Source organism: Papilio polytes, unplaced genomic scaffold, assembly GCF_000836215.1.
Source record: "Papilio polytes unplaced genomic scaffold, Ppol_1.0 DF823868.1, whole genome shotgun sequence".
NCBI classification, from domain to species: domain Eukaryota; kingdom Metazoa; phylum Arthropoda; class Insecta; order Lepidoptera; family Papilionidae; genus Papilio; species Papilio polytes.
In genome coordinates, this window is record NW_013525336.1 from 1,863,131 (window position 1) to 1,874,569 (window position 11,439).

An 11,439-nucleotide genomic window follows, 5' to 3' on the forward strand; every position below is an offset into this window, starting at 1 on the left:
TGAAGGTTTGACAGGCTTTTATTATTATACTGATAAAAGAAAACATCGAGAGCAAACAATACCCTTACGAGACAAGATAACTATCCTTAGTTGCAACTAAGAATAGGCCGAGAAAAATTAATTCTACAAATGATCGTTAAAATTCAACCTTGAATACTTCCCTGACAAAATACAATCAGCTGTTTGTAATGACAGTTCCTCTGACAAATACAAAATGGTTGAAAACTAAAGTTGGCAAACAAAGAAAGGCAGCGTAATAACGCATATGAACGTTAAAATTGTGTTTTCTGAAGTGAAAGTTAGTTAGTTTAGTGTCTATTAAGTGTTTTGTGTACGATGTTGGATTTAGAAATCGTCCCGGAGCGATCCCTGGGTTGTGATACCTGGGAATTCGTACTTGGTGAGTTTTTCTTATGTTTATTACCTCACGTCAATTATTTGCGTTGTATTTTCAAAGGGAAGCTTACGCAATGATTGTATATCGAACTAAATTGTCGTAGTATTTATATCATCAAATATCTTAAACAATGTATTTGGAACATTGATTTTTTATTCGCGAAGTGTCAAGTCTTTGTTTCGTCTCTGCCTTGAATGTTTATTTTTTTTATTGCTACACTTGACCGTGAAATCGCTAAGGTTGCCTTGTTTTTATGTTTTTCACGACATTTTGTAGTTTAACCTGTTCTGAACTCTTTCCTGTCTCTATTTCACATTTTATTAATTAAATAATACGATTTCAAATTTTTTCCTTGCAAATTTATTGCTTATTTTAATGTATTATACTAGTCAAATTGTGATTTTTGTTTAATAAATTAAGTATAAATTAAATAGGTTATAAACAAATTATTATGATTAGTAAATATCAGGTTTTAAAGTTGTTTTTCTGTCTCATGAATTTTAAAGCTCAGGTCATTGCTCTGTTATCACATATTGAGGTCATTTAGAGAACAAATTTTTATTTTAAACTATTGCACTATAATGTTATGATCTTAAGAAATATGTTTTATTAAAAATCCAATATGCTATGTAGAAGTAAAATTAACATTGATATATTTTAAAATTGTAAAATATTACAAAAAATGTTAAGTTTCCACACCTTATATAGAGATAACAGTGTTTTTGTATGGTTTTTGACAGTACTATATGATTAATTAATACATAAAAAGTTGGCTTAGGTTTTTTTAATAACCATTTGTTAGGACAAGAGTAAAGACACTATCCAGTAAAGTTTACTAACACACTAAGATATTTTTACTCTTTTAGATTTTGGCTTTGTTATAGTTATGATTATTTCTAGACTAGCATTGTCCAACAACTCTGCATGGAATTAAAAAACAAAAGAAAGTAGACATTTTCTTACAGAGTATGGTATCTATGCCAAATATCACAGAGATTCAAACAGCCTTTTAGGCTACAAACCATTTAACTTCAACAATTATAGCAGTAAGAAGATTCTAGATGTATTTTTAGTGCAAGTTCTATTATGTAAAATAGTAAAAAATACTTATTGCATCATTCGAGATATGAGGTGGTATCTTTTTATTTACATAACCGTCTGATCACATTTTTATCAATTATTATCAGTCATAAATCAAACAGGATTTATAATATTCATAGACATCTGCAATTGTAGATGCATTGCCTACCCTTAATTGACGGAGGAGACGCACATAAAGAGGATATTTCCCCTTACTATGCGTCTTCACCGTCAAATCCACTATTCCTTCCCATCCTTTCCTCTTAAGGAAAGGGTGGAAAGGGAAAGGGACTAAAATTAGGCCTCTGGCACCACACTCATCAGACGAAACGCGGAATTGCTTCCACTTCACGCCTGTCTTCTGTGTGGTCGTGGTATTACACCGGGCGAGCTGGCCCATTCATGCGAAGATGTTAAAGCGGGCTCTACCACTGTTGGAGCTTGTTATTAATCCCTTAAAAAACATTTAGTTATTATTGTAGTATCATTATCATCATCATCACCAGCTCACTATATGTCCCCACCGAGGGGCTCGGAGCCTACCCTAATAAGGGGTGACTAGGCCATAGTCAACCATGCTGGCCAAGTGCGGGTTGGTTGACTTCACACATATCTTTGAATTCCTTCGCCGATATGTGCAGGTTGCATCACGATGTTTTCCTTCACCGTATATATTAGTTTATTTCCTATATATTACATTTTTTCATAAACTATTTATGCAGTGTGTTAGTAAGTAAATAATTTTAATCTTTTTGTGTGCAACAAAAAAAGGTTGAGAATCACTGGCATAAACTGACTTGATTTAAATTTGGTATAGATGTAGAGGATATTCAAGAACACATTGTCTCTCTTTAGTTTTAATTACATGGATAATAAAGGGCCAAAAGCTAGTGTGTATAACATACACAACAGCTAATTTAATCACACAATTACATAGGAAAATATTAAGCATATATACACGATCTAGATATAACATTTTTCATTGTATATGTTTTAAAATAAAAATTTAATAAAGTTTTTATTTTAATTTCACGGATCACAGTGATGATAAAACAATTAATGTTTTATTTTTAACATTGCATTGTTTTGTTATTATGTAGTTTTTTTAATAAAACAAAAACAATGTGGCCATAAACTGGTGTATTGTTTAAATTTAGTACAAATACAGTGTACAGATTAAGGCGGCTGTTTGAACACTGAAACTTGAATTAATATTAAGAAATTACATTTGCTTCACCTTATGTTAGAAAATTTTATAGAAAACTCAATATATTACTTATAAATTAGCAGATATTGTAATGTAAAATTTTAGATTTTTGTTGGAGCCAAATGACCAAAATGCTTAGGAAACGGACAATCGTTCTTTTCTTTTTATAAGTGTAGCTGTTGCTCGCGACTTCGTCTATATGAAATTTAAAAATATAGCCTATGTTGCTCACCTATAAATTACCTTTCTAATAGTAAAGGAATTTTTAAAATCGGTTCAGTAGTTTGTGAGTTATTTCAATTATACAAAAATACAAATCTTTCCTCTTTATAATATTAGTATAGATTTCTAACTACAATATCTCGATAAAAAGTAATGCAATGCAATCTACTATTATAGCCTATTAATAAAACTAGCTTTAGTCCTCGAGTCCGTCTGTAAAAAAAAGTTTGTTTTGTTTTCTGCCAGACTATGTTCTTTGATGTTTTATTTGGTTAAATATATTTCTTCAATGCAACAGTTTGATATAAGCTGATGCAATGTACAGATTTTTTAATACAATAGGTAAAATTTTTGCGTATTTTTTCCTATGTTAACACGACGAAAAAAATAATAATTTAAAAACGTAGCTTGTTTACAACGATGCTATAATACGCGTTATAATATCGTAAATAGCGTATCGTCTAAACTTTATCAGTTCAAAACAAGCGATAGAATAAAAATATTGTTTACAATGATATCGTTTACGTGAGTAGCGTGGCATTGAAGTGTTTTTGCAAACCGTACAACTGGATATCACTACACGGTTTTGCGTCATTTTCGGAGCTTGTTTACTATAATTATTAATTTTCTGTTTTACGCACATTAACACTGTATAGATTTTATTTACTTCAGGGCGTGGTGGGGTGATCGCCCAGGGCGCAAGACATATAGGGGCTCCTTTTCGTATAAGTTTGACAGACAGACAAAAGTGCCGAAGGTTCCGGTGTGTTCCTTGGAGATCCCGGAACCTTCGTCAATGTCACTAGAGGATGGCCACCGAGGGGGTTTTAGTAGGTCAAATCCTACATAACCCTGCCTTCCCCCCAGAAGGAAAGGTATCCTTTGAAGATTTCCCCCGAAACCAAAAAAAAAAGATACATCATCTTCCCGAAATCTGAAATTTTTCTTTGGATATTACAGACACGCCAATTTTATTATATGTAGATAGATTACTAATTTAATATAAAAACATTGTTAGCACTCCAGTGTAGAATCACCTTTATTGTCATACTCACCTTTCGTCTATAAACCAGAATCAGAAATAACTCCAGCTATTTCTGATGTTGAACTTTAATAAACTCACCGCAAAAAGATGACTGCACGAGGCCTTTGTTTTAGAACTGGTATAAAAAAAAGCCAATGCAAAACGAATAATGTTATGGAATGTGGCTAAACGATAAAAAGGGCGCACGCCTTTGACTAAACTATCGCACTACTGTTGTGCGATTGTCGATTGTTTCGCAACCAATTCAACTATTTTGTTGCACAACTAAAAATCGAGTAGTGTGCGCACCTCCATATAAGGTCATAGAAATCTAAGTGAGACTAAACAGTTCTGCGATGGTTTAGGTTTAAGTGTGCGCACGCTCTGGCCCACTGCGGATTATCAACAACAACAACAACATGAAATTTCACGTCATAGGCGTGGCGGGAGGCTAAGAGTCAAAAAATTTAAAATACACATAAATATATGTCTTCTAAAAATAATTTACTATAATAAGATCGTAATGAACTAATCATAGCGTGTGTTACAGCATTATCACAGATTTATTTTCGTATTTCACTATATTCCATCGTGAAGGGTCTTGGCTCGACGCCATCGTTTCGATGTCGAAAACAACCTAAAAGCCAATTAAAAATATTACTGATTTGAATGATAGTGGAACTATTACTGCAACGGAAAAACAATACACCAAAACGTTACGTAAAAAGGACGTTTATTTATCGATAACTAGCTTTCACCCGCGATTCTGTCCGCGTGGAATTAAAAAAAACTAAAAGTGAGTAGCCTATGTGTTCTTCAAGACCATCCTCTACGTCTATGCCAAATTTCATTGAGATCCGTTAAGCTGTTTACGCTGTAAACTCTAACAAACATCCATGTAAAGTTTCGCATTTATAATATTAGTAAGATTTGAATACGTAAAAACCAAAGGTAAAATTACACACTTGAATACCGTAAATAGGTCATTTCTGTAACAAATAATAGAAATGGTCTTTTTCGTGTAACCAAGCGAGGTAATTGTCCCTCTGAGGGTTATAGTCACGCCCTACTCATGCTAATGGGCTAAATAATGCGCTGACATATATTTTTTAAACTAGCCTAGATAATTGTTAAGGCATGTACAGCCGTGGAATCTGGGCGTTCCGTTAAAAGCTACATTCGTTTGAACATTTTGAAACAAGACATGGAACAAAAACCAATACAACGCCTTATAAATGTATATACGAAAAAAAGTCTGTTTGATACACAACTAGTTGGTTTCTATTATACCTTCGTTTGCATTTACTGCTATCTAAATAGTTATTTGTAGGAAGAGGCGGAGTTTGTTTCGTTGGAATGAACAAGGGATTTTTTTTCTGAAGTGGTATACCACGGATTTCTGCGACTATACGTGGGTCCTGCTGTCGAAACATCTGTTTTTGTCACAGTTTTTTCAAAGAAAATGAGTGAGACGATAGTATTATTGTACTGGTGGTTTTAATAGTTTGTTATGTTCGTTTGTGTGATTCGTTTAGTTTACAATTTTATGGTAGTTTAAAATATGGCTTCGTTTATGATATGAAAAATCTCAACAGGGTCATTTCCAACGACTATCAAAGTAGTAAATATTAAAATTGACATGTCAAAGTAACGGCGCCAGACGATGTTTTTAATAAATATTGATGGATTGTATGAACAGAGTTGTTAATATTCCGTAAGCGAGCGTAACCTTTTTTTGCAGCTCTATGTTATACAATACAATTTTGTATGGAGGTCACAATAATGTGTGTCTTTGTTACTATGAAACTATAGTCTACGCTATACTTATGAAGATAAGATTGTATTTTTGTATGTATCGAATAAACTCAAAAACTACCGGACTTCAAAAATTCTTTTACCATTATTAAGCTATATTAATACTAAATAACATAAGATATATTAATATTTTTTAATCCGTTCGGACGAAGTCGCAGGCAAAAGCTAGCCTTAAGATGGTTTTATCATGTTTTCTTAATTTTGCTGCGTCTTGAGCGTTTATACTAGTAAAACATATGTCTAAAAATTGAAGTACTATTAAAATTTGACAGTGGTAGTGCCCGCTTTAACATCTTAGCACGAAGGGGCCGGAATGCCCGGTGTAATTACCACCCTTTTCTTATAAGGAGAGGATGCGAAAGGGAAGTGGATTTGACGGTGGAGGAGATGCATAGGAAGGGGAAATGTCCTCTTAATGTGCTTGTCCTCCGCCGTCGTATAAGGGTAGGCAACGCATCTGCAATTGCGAATGTCTATGGGCAGAGGTCGCTTCGCCATTATGGTGGATTTAGGTGGCCACTTGCTCGTTTGCCACCTTATGTTATATAAAAAAAAATGCTTTTTTGTATGTTTATTTATTAACATGTACTTTCTGTTACAGGGATGCATTTCTCTCAGTCAGTTGCCATCATACAAAGCCAAGTGGGTACAATACGAGGTGTGCAAGTCTTATATAGTGATCAGGTAAATATATACTATCTAAACTAATATTATATGGATGGATGGATGTTTGTTAGAGTTTGTAGCCTAAACAGGTGAACGGATTTCGATGAAATTTGGTATAGATGTAGACGATAGTCTAGAAGAACACATAGGCTCCTTACTTTCGTTTTTTTTTAAATTCCAAGCGGACAGAGTCGCGGGCGAAAGCTAGTATTATATAGGGGAAAGGTAGAGGAAGACCGAAAGTATGGATAGGTTGTTTGAAAGAGGACATGTATACAGATAGAAATGTATACATATGTCCATATTGTGCCGACCCTCCGTAGAGACAAGAGCAAGTTGATGAGTTTTATAAAGTACAAATGTATGGATGTTTGTTACTATGTAAATCTTAAACAACTGAATCTAGATTAAATTGAAACCAGGTTTAGAGAAAACGAACTCGCGGTCGCTAGTCGATTCATGTCTTGTGTGAAGATTATTTCACCGCGATATTTGTCGCGTAGTAAAATTCTACACGTGTATAAATAATCACGCATTCACATGATGGCGCGCTTTTGTTTTGGTGCATTCCATTTGACAGGTGTTTTTAAACGGTACGTTTCCACGGAAACTTGCCACTGACTTCTGTACATAGACTATACGCCGTATTTTGTGCCTTGATTTTCGACATTATGGCACTGATGGTAGCAATCCCTAGGTGTGGTAAGGTTAATAATACAGATAGAATTAATCAGGATTATTAATAGGAATGTTTAAGTGGGAATAAAACAAAAGCTGTGAGAGAGCGTGTACATATTGCCATCTCTGTCTTATCTAAGAAAAAGAGTGGGATAACAAATGACAATGTGTGTAGGCAGTAGAAATGACCTTAACAATTTACAATAAACTTCGCGGGAAATGTTTGTCAATAACGTAGATGTATTTGGAATAATACTTCATACCAATATTATAAAAGCGAAAGTTTAGATGGATGGATGTTTGTTTGTAACCTAGACGGGTGAATAGATCTCCATAAAATTTGGCCTAGATGTGTAAGATAATTTGAAAGAACACATAGGCTACTTTCATTTTTTTAATTCCACTCGGACGGTGTCGCGGGCGTTAGCTAGTATGTCTAATACTATAACAATTTTACTGCCATCTCTCACAGCAATAACAGAAAACATAAAAAACATTAGGATTGAGGACCAGTATTAATTTTAGTGCTTCTATCTCCTTGATCGAGATTCCATAGGCGCCCCCTTTTTATCACTTGGGGGGAACAGGGTTGTATGAGCAGCCGCAACCCTGATTCTAACGCTCTGTTGAGGATAATTGTAAATAAGTTATGATTATTTTATATTTTTTGTATGTTTAGGGAGTCTACATATGCCAAAAAACTTGAAGTATTCAGAACAGAATGTCATTTAATGTAGGAACGCCTTCACGCGGGAATACCTTCCGGTAATGGTTTTCGATATACATTTTTCCAGTCTTCATTCTACCACATTATTTACATTTTTCTATACAGAGATCTTTATTTTTGATTTTAGTACAAAATACCTTATTCAGTTTAAAATCTACAGTTTCAAACATAGGGTCTTATAACATTGGTTAATTATTAAAATTGTATTTTAATTATTGTTTTTTTGTTTCAGAATCCATTATCGGTAGACCTAGTAATAAATATGCCGCAGGACGGCATCCGGTTAATATTCGACCCGGTCGCACAGCGCCTCAAAATTATAGAAATATACAATATGAAATTAGTTAAGCTTAGGTATAGGTGAGTACACAACAATCTATATCTACGAGTATATCTATACTAATATAATAAAGCGTAAACACACACTAATTCGTGGCGTAGGATGTCAGCAATCATAGCATGTTTTTAAATTATTCTATCTTCAATAAAAAGACAACGAAACGCTTCAGGCTGTATATTTTAACGCTATTAAACTTAGGGGGTAGATAAATTCGAAAAAAAAACCTTATAAGGGAAAGGGATCATAAACTACAAGCTGCCAACACTAAGGAAGCAAAGTTGTAATGGTAACGGTAATTTTGACATCTGCAATTGTGAATTTGACAATTGTAAACAATAAAATGAAGTGGTTTGATACGCTGTTACTGACATGTTTTTACTAATAAACAAGCTGTTGTCCGCGACTTTGTTCACGCAATATTACGATAAAAAGTCGCCTACAATATGCCCGTCTATGCCAGCTACCCTTTAGTGACAGTCCGGTCGAAATCGGTCCAGCCGTTTCGGAGATTACCCGGAACCCTGCTTGCGGACAGGCAGACAGACAATTTTTTTTTATATTCGAGTTTCGTTATCAGCAACACTAATACATAATCTTCCCGAAATCTTGATTTTTTCTTTTGATATTATAATAACAACAAACAGACTCTCCAATTTTATTATATGTATATATTAAAAAAAATAAGCGATAGTTGTGGCAACAATATGCGGTGCAAGGTATTTACTCTTTGCGTATCTGTGACCTAATGACATTTTAATGTTCGCGCGTTTACTTCCCGCGCGCGCCAATCTCTCAGGGACAAGGTAATAATAGCGTTTATTTGTCACATTAACTGTTGTTAGGAACAGATTAATTATTATTAGATGCTTTGTTGAGAAATACATATTAAGAGAAAAACTTTTTAAATTCACTCCATTATTGTCTAATTCTGAGATTCCCAAACTTTACTCGTGGACTTTAAAAAAATTACAGGTTTTTATGTCATGAGTAAATAAGAACTGAGAAGTTTTTAAATTTCTGAACTTATTTGGTTATGAATCACTTGGATATGAAATTGAGTCTTATTTCTGATAGTATAAAATCGTATTTCCAGTGGCATGTGCTTCAATTCTCCGGAGATCACGCCGTCTATAGAGCAAGTGGAGCACTGCTTTGGCGCGACTCACCCCGGCCTTTACGACTCGCAACGGCATCTCTTCGCACTCAATTTTAGAGGACTTTCATTCTATTTTCCTGTTGATAGTAAATTTGAGGTAATTAGACCCTTATGTACAGCGGATTTAAACTTATAATACCACTGTCATGACATTTATTGACATCTCTTTCACTATCTTTAACAAACCAGAGACAATATTATTTGTTTAATATCTGATCGAGATACCAGGATCTCATAAGTGACAGTATAGTTTGATAGCTTTTCTTAAAATATTAATACAAGTGTTTTCATTTTTAAAGCTTAAGCCCGTTAAACACGCTCAGTTTTTTCTGAACATTCGACTATTCAGATAAAGCAGGACGTGTCTAGCGGGCTTTACTGTAATTTTTAAAAGCTCTTTATTAACGCGTAAGGTTTTTTTATACTGTTTATATCAGTATATCTATGTAAAAAAATTATGTTTCTTTAAATCTGTTGTTTATAATTTCAGCCTGGGTACGCGCACGGCCTGGGCTCGCTGCAGTTCCCCAACGGCGGTTCTCCTGTCGTCTCCCGGACCACCATTTACTATGGATCACAACATCAAGTAAGACTAGAATTCACTATTTTTTCACTAGTTTTCGTCCGCAACTTAGTCCGCGTGGATAAAAAATAAATCAAAAGTGAGTAGCCTATGTTATTCCAAACTATTTAAATTTAATCGAAATTAGTTCAGCCGTTTAGGCAACAAACTCTAACATCCATCCATCGAGCTAAACTTTCGCATTTATAATATTAGTATAATATATACTTTACTAGCTTTCGTCTCCGACTTTTGTCGCGTGGAATTAGGAAACAAAAGTGCAGGTAGCCTACATATTCTTACATGCTCTACGTCTTTGCTAAATTTCATCGAGATTTAGGCAACAAACTCTAACAAAAATCCATCAAAATACGCATTTATAACATTAGTAAGATGTACAAATGACGAGGTCAGGTCGATCCTAACTTAGATTTTTACCAATATTTTTTAATTAACTTTTATGGTTTGTTCTTGTTCGATAGCAAGGTCTGGGGGCCTGGTACTAGTTTTGACAAATCCCCTACCTATAGAGGAAATTAATAAAATTAATTTATTTTAGTTAAGCAGCAGTAGTAGTGGGCGGTGCGCAGCGCCACTACCCGAGCTGCCGCTGTCCTGCTACCGGCAGCAGCTGCACCTGCGCCGCTGCGACGTGCTGCGCTCGCCCGCAGCCACGCTCGCACTGCGCCTGCACATGTACACTGAAGGTAAACATCACTACTGCGAGGTTATGCTCGCCTGGTACTTTTGTATTCCGCTGGATTCAACCTGTGCTGATAATGGCATACCAGTAACTGACATGTTACAGGTACTGGCGTATACATATGACAGTAGAATGAGAACAAGATGTTTCGATGTCAAACTTTGTACCACCTCAATAGAAATGCTCGTAGCTATCACAAATTAAAATATCGTGCTTACTACTTACTACGTACTTACTATAGTTTGTCTAAATGAGATAGATTAGTTTGACAATTTATTTCAAATTTAGTAGGGCTATGACTGATTTTACACAACCCATGTGTAAAATTAGTCATGAATCTTATCGATTTTCGATTTTTATTTTTATGGAAGTAGGAATCGATAGGTTCGTAGTTGTAACTTATGAATTAAAAATAAAACAATGTTTTCTCAAATTAATAATGACCTGCAGAACCAGTACAAAAAATGAGAGTAAATATATATTTATTACTACTACAGCTGTATGTAATCGATTTGGATTTCGCTATTATTTCTGTCATTACTAAATTGTCATTAATAAATTAGTAGTAGTAGTAACAAGAAAATAATAATTTAGTTAAGTTAGATAAATTTTATTTAAACCAAATATCGATAGTTCATAATTGTTCGCTATGCGTGTTTGTTTCGTCACTACAATAGCTGTCAATTAAGTACGGCATTTACCTTCAAACAAAGTTAATTCGATACGTCATATACGTTATTTATCAAACTAATCTATCTTATTTAGACAAACTATAGCTACTTACTAGCCTTACGTTTGCGCTACTGCACTGAAACACAGCTGTAGTGTTTATGACCGCCTGGTACTTTCACATTAAAACTTG

General features: G+C 34.4%; 1 protein-coding gene across 1 annotated transcript in view; it reads left to right on the plus strand.

The window, feature by feature from the left end:
- The first annotated feature begins 191 nt into the window (after nucleotides 1-191).
- Nucleotides 192-11,439, plus strand: part of LOC106103103 (UPF0183 protein CG7083) — a 21,220-nt gene continuing 9,972 nt past the window's right edge. Inside the window, exons 1-6 of the mRNA XM_013282768.1 lie at nucleotides 192-400; nucleotides 6,347-6,429; nucleotides 8,049-8,176; nucleotides 9,250-9,409; nucleotides 9,803-9,898; nucleotides 10,434-10,682. Coding sequence (XP_013138222.1) covers nucleotides 337-400; nucleotides 6,347-6,429; nucleotides 8,049-8,176; nucleotides 9,250-9,409; nucleotides 9,803-9,898; nucleotides 10,434-10,682 — 780 coding nt within the window. The 5' untranslated portion in view covers nucleotides 192-336. The remainder of the gene's footprint in view (nucleotides 401-6,346; nucleotides 6,430-8,048; nucleotides 8,177-9,249; nucleotides 9,410-9,802; nucleotides 9,899-10,433; nucleotides 10,683-11,439) is intronic.